Source organism: Boleophthalmus pectinirostris, unplaced genomic scaffold (genome assembly GCF_026225935.1).
Source record: "Boleophthalmus pectinirostris isolate CB_2022bp ecotype Guang Dong unplaced genomic scaffold, ASM2622593v1 HiC_scaffold_14, whole genome shotgun sequence".
Taxonomy (NCBI): domain Eukaryota; kingdom Metazoa; phylum Chordata; class Actinopteri; order Gobiiformes; family Gobiidae; genus Boleophthalmus; species Boleophthalmus pectinirostris.
Window position 1 is genome coordinate 11644680 of NW_026571047.1, and position 14137 is coordinate 11658816.

Sequence of the window (14137 nt, forward strand, 5' to 3'; positions counted from 1 at the left end):
GGGAGTGTGAATGCAGTGCAGTGTGTGGCTGTTTTGGGCCTTTTTCGGGATGTGTGTATAGATCCATGTGGGATATTGATGACACCCTGCAGTTTCCCTGTGATTGCAGTGCGGGGCCTGTCACCCCCATGTTCTTATTATTGATGGTATTCCTCCGCCCTCTGACAACGCAGCCAGATAAATGTGTATTCTTCCGCTTGTGCTTCTCAAGGACCTGTGAAGGAGAAGAAGGGCCTGTCTGCCGATGCTGCTGACCTTCCAGCACGACACTCAGCAATGCGCACATCTAGGGGTCGCAGTGTGCACTTACAAACAGAGTGCCCATATGCTTTCTCTGACTCTAATGGCCGACCTGCCTTTTTAGATTTCACTGGGAAAATTGCACACATATTCAAGGGTAGGCAGTGCAAGGGGCTCGTGCTTCAAACTATTTTACCTAAATTAAAAAGGGGGTGGATGCCCATCAGAAGTCATTGTTCACCATCGACCTGCTTTTCCATTTTTCCTCTATCACCCTACACAGTATCCAATTTGTTCATTTTAATAATGAGAGGAAGAGTCGTTACCTGGCTCTAGTGAGGGTGGGTAGTCCTGAGGAGGCTGCCCTTCTCCACGGTCACTGCTGCGCTCCAGACCCTTGGGCAGATGGGATGGACCGGGGCTCAGGGCAGGAGACCGAGGAGCTGCAGCGGCTGGGCTGGGGGCAGGCGTCAGGGGGTTTGGGGCAAGAGGTCGTCTGGACGGGGACTGGTAGCAGCTTGACTGGTGGCTGTTGGGAAATACTGAGGGGGAGGTTGTTGTGGTCTTCAGAGGAGGAGGGGTGTGAGAGAAAGGTTTGGTAACGACTGCTGATGAGGAAGACAGAGAAGGAGTTCTGGACACTGGTAAGTCATGTGGAGAATCCTCTATTGTGATACAGTGCTCCTCATTCTTCCTCTGTGAAAAAGTAGTTAAATTTTTTAAATAATTCATTTTTTTTTTCTTTTTCATGCAAATCATATTGGCTACCCTGTTTGCTCTTTCTCCAAGCTTTAGGGAAATTAGGAAGTTGCCATGTTTAAATGCAGGTGTACCTGTGCTTGAGAGTGGCGCTGCATGTGTTCCACAGCACGTTGCTGCTGCAGTGCATATAGCTCTTGTTGTCGTAGAAATGAAGATCGCGTGTACATCGGGTGGTGCTGAAGATGAGGCGGAGGGCCTCGGCTGCCATACACCGACCACAGACCAGACTGCTCAAGCACATCTACAGGTATAGAGAAAACGGGTAAAATATGTTCATGTTTCGAAACAAACACAAGCTTGACCAATAGGTCACACATACACATTTTGATTATAAAAACAATGTAGTGTAGAATCATAATCACTAGATGCATACTAGCACACATATTCACAGTTTCCGTCTTGGCTGCCTTGTCGCTGGGAACCTTTGTTCTGTAAGATTAGCCTGAGTGGGCTAATGTTTCCCAGGGGAAGGGTTCAGTGGATGCACTTCCCCTCACTGTAGGAACTCCCATGGAGGGAGGCAAGGGAGGCTGAAGATAATTAAATTTCACAGCCTGTTTGCAAAGCAGTGTTGGCAGACACATGCACATCAACCCGATCAAGCAGAAGCAGCAACATATTCTCTACAACCTTTAAACTAACTCAGTGTCATTTAATCCAGACACAAATGCCTCCAAACTGCTGCCCATCACAGTCAGTCAGTCAGTCTCAGCAATGAAAGAAGGACTTACCAAGGGGGTGATGAGCTCCTGGTTCTGTGGGCAAAACCACCAGTGGTGCACTGGGGTCCATGATGGGTGCCAGGGGGCTGGGCAAACCTGGAGGGAAACTACTGCTCATTCCCACATGGTTCAAACCTGGAACACACACATATACATTATACATATATATATGTATATATGTATGTATAGATAGATAGATAGATAGATAGATAGATGGATAGATATAGATATAGATAGATAGATAGAGATAGATAGATATAGATATAGATAGATAGATAGATAGATAGAGATATAGATATTCATTTAGTATAAGGTACAAAATTACAAAACTCTTAATTTGAAGTTTGAATTTGAAGTAGGTAAATGTTTTAAAGAACACACCGTAAGAATGGCTCATCCAAAGGGAAGGACTCCCTGTCCTCTGCATCCAGTGATGATGAGCATGTGCAGATGGGTCAGCTCCTCCCAGAAGGTGAGAGGTCAGGTCACTGTGGCAACTACTGGAAGGATGGATGCGGGCAAACTCGACTCGCTCCTTGTTTTCCCTGTTGTGGCAGTAGGCGGGGAAAACTTTGTCATTATCCTGATTATGGGCCTTATTGTCATCATCATCATCATCACCATCATTACAATCATTATCTTCATCCTTGTCATCTTCATTACCACTACTACCATTATAATCATCAAGAAAAGGAAATACGACTGCAACAGTGGCAGTCATCATCTTGTGCCTGCTCCATGAGTTCTCATTATATGTTTTCTTCCCTTAATATGACTACATAATAAGAGGCTGATACTTCAGAGACATCAGTATTAGTCCCAGTAATGTTAATGCACCACATCTGATCTCTGAAAGAGAGAGGGATGAAGAGGGGGAACAGAAACACCACATCAAAGAGTGAAAAGAGTAAATGAGTGAGGAGAAGAGAGGCCTGTGTGGGGGAGAATAAAAGAGTGTGCAGCTTTTCAGATGAGAGACGATGCTCTGCTTGTGTCCATCATCTGACACATATTGTACGTGTTTATTAGCACCTGAGGAGCAGCTCTCTGTCTCTGTCCAGTTGATGAAGACTCATCTGTTCCTCAACCAGTCTCTTCCTCTCATCTAGGTCTCGGCCCAATGGATAGACAGGGCGGGATACCCCTAAATTAAAATACATATAATACTTTTAAATACACAAAACTAATATAGTAAACTCTCCATATTAGAAGTATTAAAAAAAACATGGACTGAAGGCTAATTAAGTTTCAGAGCAAGCAGCTGAAATGATGTCTGACCTTTCATGCTGGGCAGCACCCGGCCCTGTCTGCTGTGTCCAGGGGCACTGTCTGAGGAGCGATGGGGGGGTCTGGTCACAGCAACAGCAATACCAACCGGAGGCTGGCGTACCTCCCCCTCCACAGTGTCCCCCGCCTCTTTCCCACCTCGGTCAGCCCGCTCTCCCTCATTAACAGAGCCACGGCGAGGGGGCAGCATCTGTTTCAGTGATTCTGATGGAGAACTGGTGCCCTTACTTCCACGCTCCCCCTTTTCTAATCTGTCTACACCCTGCTTGATACAACCAAGCCCCCCAAAAGGGCTTCTTTGAGGCAGCAGCAAAGGCTGCTGGGAACTGTAGTTCATAAGAGTTTTAATTGCACTCCCTTCACTCTCATTGGTGTGTGATGAGGAATGGGATAGTGGAGCGTGGGGTTTGGGATCTACACTAGGGGCTCGGTTGTTGTGCTCTCTTCCTTCAGGGCTGTTGGTTGAAGTGTGATGGGGGCCTTTTCGCAGTTCCTCTTGGTGGCCCCCTTCTGGCCCCCAGGAGAGTCCTGTTTGACCCTCATCCTTTCCCCTCTCATCTGAGCTGCTGTGCTGCTGGTGCCGTATCCTAGCAACCTTTTGTCCTTGCCTCTGCACCGCTGGTCCAGAGATCGACCTCCCATTAGGCTGAGGACCTGAGAGAGAACAGTCCCTCAAGGGAGAAGTGCTGTCTATACTAAGCTCAGTTCCAGAGTGACATCCCTGGGACTCTGTGGGCAGTGATGGTCGGTAAGCATCGCCTAGCACCTCTACTTCCTTACAGGATGAAGAAGACCCCAGGCTGCAGGACTGAGGGTCCAGCTGACAGTACTGGCTGGGGCCATGTCTGTGGAAGGGCTGCTGATTCCAGTCATGAACTTTGTCATCCTTGCTGTGGTCCAGCTGCTGCTGGGGTTTGTCCTTCTTCTGACAACTACTAAGTTGGAGGTAAGTAGAACTTTCATACAGTCTCTCTCCACTTTTGTCCTCTCCCTTTCGTGTACCACCACCGACTCCATGACAGTCAGGCACTGATAAATCTCCAAGAGGAACATAAGTAGAACCAGAGACTTTGGCTTCTCTGCTTGACCCTCCTGAGACTGGTGTTGGATCTTTGGAGGGCACCAAGGAAAGGGGTGCAGGTGGACAGTAAAAATCCGGGTGGGGATGATGGGAGTGATGTAGCCAACCTCCAGTCATGGTGGAGTTGATATGTAAGGTGTGAGGTGGAGGGGGCATGGGGTAAGACGACATTGAGTGGGAGGGTGGAGGAGCCAGGATGGCTGCTACAGCTCCTTTTCTCCTACATTCAGAAGAGGACTCACTGATCCTCATCTCACTACACACTGGTTCATCTTTGGAAGAGCGCCTGTTTCCTCCAGATGGAGGTCCACTAGTCCCACCACAGCTACTTAGAACACGCCCCTTTCCTGCCACAAGGCTGGTTTCTTCCGCCAAACAGACAGCAGACAGTTTACAGGCATTCATATGTTTGAGTCCCTGATTTGCAGCATCGCTGTCTCTGTAGTCTGTGTGGCGCTCGTCGTCTCGGCTGTGTGAGGCAAGGTGTGGGGCTAGGTGTGAGGGCGGGGCTGGGTGGGAGGGGTATGGCTGATGGTGGGAGGATGAGGTGCTTGTGGGCACAGACTGATGGTGCTTGTCCTTGGTGTCTGGGTGCTGCTCTTTGCTGGACGATCGCTCCTTAGACCCAGATGAAACTGCTTTATCAGCCATGTCCTTGGAGCTCTTCTGCAGCCCGCCACCTCCACTGTCTGTCTCCCGGCTGCACGAGCCCAGTGGGTGTCCTGGGGCAGCTCTGGATGGAGGCGGTAGGCTGTGATTGGCTGAAAGCAGAGGGGGTTGTGGTGGAAGGCTTCTCAAGTAGAAATGATCTGAAAGTGAAAAAGAAACAAATAATGTCCTTAGCAGTTTGTGATAATTGTACATAAAATTGAAAGTAACAATACGCTTGAGAGCAGCAGATAAAATTTAAAAAGAAATACATGTCTCTCAGATGAAGCCATTTCTTAGATTTCATTAATAATGCATAATGTAAATTTACAAATGTGTCATTTTAATTATTATTTTTGCCAGTTTTTCTCTCCATTACAGCAGCACCTACCTTTTTGAGTTTCATAGAAGCGGTGCTGTCCATAGAGACTGTTGCTATGGTGATCAAGAGGACTCATGGGGAGAAAAGGAGAAGCCAGACTTCCTGAATAGCTGGGGTACCCTGTCAGAGGGAGGCAGGAAGAAAAAGAATTGATGTTTCTGTACAGTGTTGACATTCAGCAGCTCTAAACAAACAGCTTTTCCCAACAGTTTATCATAAAATGGGCAAAGTTTGAAAAAAAAAAAAAACAAGGCCAGTGACTGCAACTTTTACAATAACTTCACATTTACACACATGAGTTGACATTATTTACAGTGGCCAAAGCAGTGACAAAAACCACAGTAGAAAACCACTGCCAAGTGTTTGCAGCATTTAGCAGCATGGAATTTGAGCTTTTGAGCAAAACACCCATTTCCCAAACCCAAGACAAAATAGCAAGCACTATCAGAGCACCCCCAGCTCTCCCAGGAGGTCATGGGGAGGTAATGGTCGTTCCACTCTGTTCCTTGCCTTCAAGGACGTTGAACTGCATTGTGGGATAAAGGAGATGCTGTCGGTTGTGCTAAGAAAGACATGGAGCTGACAAAGTAGAGAGGGGGATTCTTTGATGGAAAACATCCCAAATGACCACAAACCTGTGCACATGTAGAAAATAGGGTTTAACACATGTCTTTCTTTAAAGCTAAAGATTGGATGTGTTTGTGTGTGTTCCTCAGCAGCTGGTTTCATGCCCCACAGAGTGTCCTTGCCGGCCCGTTAATTGGCAGCCGTTAAAAGTTTAACGGTGGTGGCCAAAGTAAACAGTACTCCATAAAAACTCATCCTACGCATTCCACAGTCGCACTGCAAAATAACCCACACCCCCTCGGCGTTCACTGTGTGTGAGAGTGTGCGCAAGGAGGGGGTGTTGGAGGCCCTGTGCTCATGCGGCAATGCAAATGTACGGATGTGTACAATCAAGAGTGTGCGTGTCATTACTCTGACTGGTTAACAACCAGTGAATCTAAATGGCGACAATTAGCCAAAAGGGTCTATCAGCCATCTAAAGCCAATCCCCCGGGTAATGATGAGTGATAAAGCTCAGGGGCGGAGGGGGGGTGGGGGGCTGTGACGTGCAGAACAAAGACAACAGAGGGACTTCAGAGAGAAAAAAAAGTAGGAGGGAAGAAATCTGAAAACAAGAGGTTAGCTGGTGAATAAATGAATGAAAGACAGAAACACACAAGACGCCAGAAGAACAGGGCTGTCAATTTGAAAAGCTTCCAATCTGGTGCGATGGAGCGGCTTATGGAGAGGAGACGGGGGGAGTGAGAGGACTTGCTGAAGATGGAGGAGGAGGTGGGAAGGAAGTGGGATACTCAAAGTAGTGGAGCCAGGACAGTGTGGACACAGACCAGGACAGGTGGAGCAGCAACAGTGCCGGCTCTGAACGGACACTTCTCCTTCTGTGTGTGTGTGTGCTGTGCGTGTGCAGCCAGGTCTCTTCCCTGCACTGGCTCCGCTCCACTCTCTGGACCAAAGCCAGCTGGCAAGCCGCCTCCTGGAGCTCCCTGGCTTGAATTCTTAAAAACAATCATTTGTAGTGTGTGTGTGCGTTCAGACTTCAAAAGATGAGACACGCAGGTCTGCCTGATAGACGCACACAGCCTCGCTCTCTTTTCAAAGTCACTGCTGCTGCTCCCGTGCTCACTGCAGTCCTGCCTCCAAGTCCCCATGAATCTGATATAAGTTAGTCACTGTGAAGGACATTACCACTCATTTTCATGGCTAAAATGGTGGTATTTATTGCTTGATGAACTACAAACGAGGCAGTTGTACAAACAGAAAGTATTGTCTCCTTTCAAGTCATTTTAGGAAAATTTCAATGTAAAGACTGTTCATCTTAAGAGCTATGATTGCCAATTTAGAACCCAATGAATTTGTGTTTCTTAGTAAGAATGATTCAGCACAGCCAAGGTTTAATTCTGGTTTGTTCTCAACAAACATAAAAACCTGAGAGAAATTAAAGTTTTAAGAGAAAAAAACAAAACAAAAGTAAAACTGGACTTCTTATCTATACATTTCCTCAAACAGACAAGCAAATCCTCATTCACAGCATTCGGTTCCACCTTAAGTTGAATTAAACAAAACACATTGCTTGTTGTCAAACCTTTGAGGAGGTTTTGTACAGTTTGTAGTTATGTGAAAACAACAACATTGAGAATTGTGCAGAAGCAGTGTTGTACTGACTATCATTACTATTTCTTAGTTAGGTCATTCTTTTGATGAGTGCTCTTTTCACATTTATCACACTTTATCACCAGAACATTCAAGTGCCTGAAACTTCTTTTTAACATTACTTTTAATGTAATTATGGTAATGTATATCCATATCTCATACCATGTTATATGGTTTATTTATATTCTTGATTTTATACTAAAGGTGAAAAATGTTGTTATGGGAGGCCACAATAGTCTCCTGTATTAATGAAAAACACCAAATGCGCATGGAAGTTGTTTTGGAGGTTATCTGTCAAAAGAGAAGTCCTCTCACCTGACACAGACAGATAAATGAGAGCTGCTCTGTCCATAACCACAAACGGTTAACAGTCAAAAAGAGCACATGATGCGTGTGGATGCGCACAGTGGAGTGAGGCAGAGTGTGTCTGATCAGGAAGGGATCCGTTGGAGGTCGGTTAGCCCAGAAGGGGCCCTGAGGGTGGGGCTGCGGTCGGGGTGGGGGTGAGCGGCACACTGGAAATGGGGCTAGATTTCATGTGTGTGTCCAGGGGGTGCACATGGGCTCATGAAACTCAAAACTTGGCCTGAGAGGAGAATGTTAAGAGATGACAGACACAAGACAGAAGAGAAGACGGGCAGCAGCAGGAATCTTGATGAGTGGAGGACATGGGTTTGTTTACAGCTATTTCAAATGTGGTGTGCTGCTTGATAAGTTACAGAAGTTGTGTGTGTCTGCAGCATCATCACTGTCATTGTTCTGTGTTTGGCCACAGCTAAGCAATGGTTAAACCATTTAATGGCTCCATCTTGATCTAATCCTATGCCAAGACCTTGGATTAACCATAGACCCTAGCACTCCAGGCTGCACCTTCACTTACCTTCATGTGAATGGGGGAACCAGATCGAGGAGGCGCCCGAGTGGGCTCCAGCCCGATACGAGGGGGAGGAAGGGGAAGCAGCCGGTCCCGTGGGGTGAGAGGGGTGAGGGGGAGGCGAGCCAAGACTACTGGCCAGGAAGGAACCCATGAAGGAAGCACCTAAGAGACACAGACAGGACGTTACTGAACTTTTTACCATTTTTACCTTTTTACCAAACATTTTGACATTTGACAACATGTATCCTTAAACAAATGTAATTAGTTATAATTATCAAGCCAACAAAACCAATCCCATTACACCAACATAGGTGATGATAGCATTATTAACTGTTTTTCTATGAAGATCACTACTACAATACCACTCAACATATGCATGGCATTCAACCTAGCCTTTTTACTAGCAGATATTTGTAAGTGTCAGATTTTAACAGTGAAAATGTCAAACATGAAAATTGCATTACATGATCTGCCCAAGAGAAATTAATCCCTGTCCCGTAAGTCTTCAGCTCACACGACACACACATCAGATATAACTTCCAAACTTCAATATGACAGTTTTCCTAATTTGAAGAATTTATTGTTTTAGTGCACACCAGGTTCTAGTTTCTTGCCTGCATTATGAACAGTAAAAGGTGCAGGTAGAAGTGAAACTGAGCTATAGTTTCTGATCCTGTAACACTTTGGCTCAGTTCGAATGAATCCCCACTTATCGGCACACTCTCATTTAGTGGAACAAGCCGAACAGTTGTAGGGGAAGAGGAACAAATCCTGGGGGGAATCAGGTAATTAGTCACTGGATGAAAGAATAGAGCATGTGAGAGAGGGAGAGAGAGAAAAAGAGAGGGGGGGATTGCTTGCTTCAGACACAATTACCACAACCACAACAGTTTGGTTCTGAGTCACACACGCGCCCATGAGGAGAGTTCACTCACCTCCGGCACCCACCCACAGCCATGGCAGCCACAATCTCCAACCAACTGTTAAAAGCGGATACGTACGATGCACAGTGGATGAAGGAGCACAAGGGATAAATCAAGAGCAAAGCAGAGCATCCCAAGACAGAAGCATGTATTTGTACAGCTGGATTTGAAACTCGGAAGACACGCAGACGCACACATGTTAAAAGGCCCGAATTCCTCCATGTTTAGCTTTTGATATTTTCACTGTCTGCAGTCATAATAAGACTCGAGGAAGGAAAAGGGGGCTTGGCCAAAAAACGTTTGAGTCAAGACATTTATTTCCTGTTGCTGAATCTGTTTTCTGTGGTTCTAAATCCTGGCTGGTAGCAGTCATAATAAAACAGAGCTCACATTAGACTATGGGCTGTTTTGACGTGGGCCTCTGCCAAAGCAACAGTCTACTTTGTCTATGCAAAGAGAAGGAAGTGCTCCAAATTTGAACTCAAGGAAAGTAGGCTACTATCAGTTCACAGTAACATATTAGAACAAGTTCTACTTGTAATATGTAATAATAATATAAGATTTAAAATATACAGCTGAAAAGAGCCTAGTTTCTTTGCATCTGCTCAACAGACAATAGAACCATGTGTTAGTTGCCCATGCTTTGTTGATAATGAATGACATGCCTCAATATCCCTTAGTTTAGTTATATTGGAGACAATTTATCAATTTTCTTCACTTGGTCTTTCAATCATTTCACCTCTTTGCCTCCACTGTCCTACTTTGTTTTTCATTTCCAGATTTCTGTTGATTTACCTCTTTTCCTATAACCTCTCCTCCATCCCATCTTTTGTCTGTTTTTTTTTGTTTGCGAGTTGAGGAGAAAATCTTATTTGCGCTCCCTCTGCTCTGTTGATATGGAAAATCAGAAAGGCCACCCTTTAACATAAACCTCATTTCTGTCGTTTCTTCCTCCCTCTTTCCTGCTCTGCGTTTCCACCTTTGTTTCATCCTTTTCCGCACATTCCCTTTCCATCTGTCAGCATGCCATCCTTTCATATTCTCCCATCGCTCTAAGCAGAAACAATGCTTTCACACCATGAATGCAAACACTGAATGAGCTACAAGTGACAAGAATAAAGCAACAATAACCACAATATAGAGAAATGCACAGACAACACTTTGACTTTAGCATTATGACAATGATTATTTCCTGTGTTTTATGACATGTACATATGTAGTTTACCATAAACACAAGCTGCTGTCTGAAACAACAGCTCTATTGAGTCTACGTAATGGTAATTAAACTGGAGAATGTGTTCACATGCTTCCCTTTTTTCCCAGTTGGCATTCCAACGTGGAGAAGTGTCTCAACAAACATGCAGTGAATCCTTCCGATCTTGACAATCCGAGGTAATAAAAAAGTGAATTAGAAGTCTTATTCACACTAATACAGTCAGCTGTACTTGCAGTGAATGGAATCTGCTGCAGTTTATTTACGATTGAGAGTAATGGGATTTGTGCAGAGAGGAAAATCCACTCAGAAACACTGCTTTTAAAAAAGACCCACTGGATGTGTGCCGTGCTTTTTGGGCCAGGTTCTGCTGCCTGACATATTTTTGGAATTCCTCATGGATAACAGGCCACACATCTACTTCGGAATGGGACAGTACAGCTCAGCACATAACTGTATAGCATCATAATTTATCATTTACCAAATAATATACTAATCATAGAAATACTGGAGACTTCGGGATGCACGGCATAAACTAAATGGATAGAAAAGAATAATACATCAAAAAATCACTTAACCATATCTGAATTAATTTTGATTTTTTATAATTTTGCATTTACAGCACAATAACAAAGGTTGCCATCCCTCTCACTGTCCACACACAGGTACGAGCATTTTGTGCATAGTTTGACTTTTATTCCCTTACCAAAACAAAAAAAACAAAAAAACATACTGCAGTCATTAAAACACCATTACTAATCCCCTGACATGTTTTTTAAATATATATAAAAATTAACAAAATCTCACAAATGTTGTTGGCATTGTATTCAGTAAAACTACCCGATAAAGGTGTTTGGAAATTTGGCTCAAATTACACAGAGAAAAAGTGTTCCATCTCCTACATTTCACACCTTGAAGGCAGATGATGACAGTTTTAATTAGGGACAGATCAATCGGGCCTGCTCAAAATGTTTGGCAGCCATGTTAAAAAAAGTAACAGGCTTTCATGCAAAATCTAAAGAAAATGCATCCAATAACGTCAAGGTTATTTTGTCATATTTTCTTTTTTGGATTAGAACAGATTTTATTTTTCAAACCTGGTGATATGCCGCGTGCAGTATGCTGCTCGAGCCAAGGAGAAATCAGTGTGAAAAACATAACCCTCTTTTGTGTTTTTGTCTCAGCAGCTGCTCAAGAGTGCTTCATGAAATCGACGGTAAAACAAAACGCACCACAGGCCACAATGTCCCAAGGTTTAGCACTTTTCTAAAGACTGAAAGGAACAAGAAAGGGCTCTGGAGGAGAGAAAACTAATTTATCTTGGAAAATGAAATTTATGGAGATTTTTTGGATGTTGAATGGGCCACTGTTAATCAATATCGGCATACAGTGTACACACCTGGGGGGCAAGACAGGTTAAATCGATATATGTCTGATTGAAGATCAATATCTCCTGTGTTCTATTGTCACATTTGCCAATTAACAAAAGCTTCTGTCCACATACTGAGCTACCCAAGTCTGACACAAGCAGATCGGGACATTCAACGCACCACAGCTGAAGCAATGTTCTATGACGTAGGACTCTGGATCTGGAATCCTCTCAAAACAAGTGTCCAAGATGGTCATTTTAGCCTTGGTTTACCCTTACTACAATGCAACAACTTATACTTCAATGGACATGGCCTCTGGGAACTATGACCCTCTGGAAATACAAATCATCTTTGACTGAACTTAGTGCCATCTGAACTGAGAAATCACTTCAGAATCAGAATACAGAATACATTTTAAATGAGAAAAAAGTGGTAGTGTCTCACAGCCACTTTGACACAAGCCTCCTTGAGCGCTGAGCAGGTCTGTGCTGCAGCCTCAGCGTGTGTCAGAGGTTCTGACTCTCGTTAGCTTGCCTGTTACGCTTATTGCTGTACACTTGGCAACCTCTCGTCAGTACGACCCTTTCATAAGCCTCCAACCACCAAGCGCCTGGCACCGAGCCGCCATGTGTTTGTGTGTGCATGTGTGTATGGGGTCAGGAGTCAAGCCAGACCTTTCTGATCTGTTTTGACACCACAGAATTGCACAAGTGACAGGGCTACTCAAACACACACACACCTCCGCACACACAGGCCCATAAAAGCATTATGGCACTAGGGACACAAACACATTGAATGGGTGAGTAAGCGCCGCTTACAAAGAGTACGTTCAGGGGAGAAAAGGACTTCTTTTGCTCGACTAGATCCAGATAGCATTTTCCTTCTGCTCTATCTTATTATTCATCAACCATTCCTCTTGACTCATTCATGTTGGAGGGAGCAGGGTGTGCAAGCAAAGCATGGCATGTCGCCTGGGACAAGCGGCTGCACTGAATCACATTACGGCACACAAGAAGAGAGAGGACAGAGGCAGGAGAGAGGAAGAGCGCAGCAGAAAAATGAGATGAAAGTGCTACAAATGAGAGATTTCCCTGTGAGGCGCATAAATCAGCCGACTATGAAGAGCGCAGCTCAGACTCCCAGGCTGTGGACTGGAGGCTCGTCCACACAGAGCTACTGGATTGTCTGTTCTGCCTCCGCTAAACAAGAACATTGTAGAAAACCAGGCTGCACCTTGTCTCAAACATGCTGAAAAAATCCATGGATCTTTGGAGTTTTCCATCAGCAAATGCTGTCCGCAAACACTTCAGTCAACGCTGAGTAACAAGTAAAAATGTTCTTACTTCTGACCACAGACTTTTTAGCCGCATCGTGCCCACCCACCCACAGCAGCAGGAAGAACTATATATGGTCAAGGCTAGCCTAAACGCTACAAGATGAGAGATTCTTGGGAAGCAGGAAGAAAAGAGGGGGCTGTCAGAGTAAGTTTTTCCATGTTGTTTCACCAAAGAAAACTGGGGAATTTGGGAAAAGGGGGTCACTTGGGTAAGAATGAAACACAATGATACGTGTGTAGGAGAACACAGACACACTTTAATTAAAAGCATAAGGTTGCTGATATTTCAGGAAAGCCTGCGGTGAGAGCCAGTAATGCAATTCTGTCTGCTTGCATGTGTATGTGAGATAGTGTGTTGACCAGGCTGCCCCACCCCCACTCGGAGGAGAGGCTTTGAAGATGTGGTAAACACTACAGAAGCTTGTTCTGGGACCTGCGCTGGTCCCACCAGTCCAACACACCTCGCCCGTGCCTGTGGTCCAGTCTGAGCCACAAAAACACAGACTTCTTAATGATTTGAAGCTGAGTGCTGCTGCTGGATAAAATACACCTTCGGGTCAAGACAAAAGAGCAGCAGGTGAGAGCAACACAAAACATGCCACAAGCTGAAAGACAGCGCTCATGTGTTTCTTCAGTCGGCCAAACATAGTCTCTGCCATTCCCTTGCTTAAAAGAGAACATTTGATACAATTTGATTTGATTTATAATTCACACAGGTAGGTGCAGAGTTGATTAACTTTGATACGCAACCATTCCATAATCTTACCCTAAACCGGTCAACTATATAGGATACTCCAGCAGCTAATGCTAATGCAAACACACACAAACATAGTTTGCATTACATTTAATTAGCAGTTATATTTGTGCATTTCAAGAAACAAAAACAACTATGTTTTTAAAAGGGTAATTTTAAAGATCAGTGAAATTCATGTCTTGAATAGTTTTTCTCATATCAACCAAATTGATAGCTATGACAAAGAAGTGATAAATACTGAGTAATTTGATAAGACTTGACCTGCTTTGATTATAAAGCCAAGTGTATTTTTTACTATAAATCCATCGACACATTTGCAGCCACG

General features: G+C 44.5%; 1 protein-coding gene across 1 annotated transcript in view; it reads right to left on the reverse strand.

Annotated features, from left to right (window-relative positions):
* The window catches only part of bahcc1b (BAH domain and coiled-coil containing 1b), a 38507-nt gene that overhangs the window by 14344 nt on the left and 10026 nt on the right, over positions 1–14137 (reverse strand). Inside the window, exons 3-10 of the mRNA XM_055150074.1 lie at positions 8220–8378; positions 5132–5242; positions 3003–4901; positions 2757–2868; positions 2106–2269; positions 1734–1859; positions 1074–1243; positions 567–936 (exon numbers count right to left, since the gene is read on the reverse strand). Coding sequence (XP_055006049.1) covers positions 567–936; positions 1074–1243; positions 1734–1859; positions 2106–2269; positions 2757–2868; positions 3003–4901; positions 5132–5242; positions 8220–8378 — 3111 coding nt within the window. The remainder of the gene's footprint in view (positions 1–566; positions 937–1073; positions 1244–1733; positions 1860–2105; positions 2270–2756; positions 2869–3002; positions 4902–5131; positions 5243–8219; positions 8379–14137) is intronic.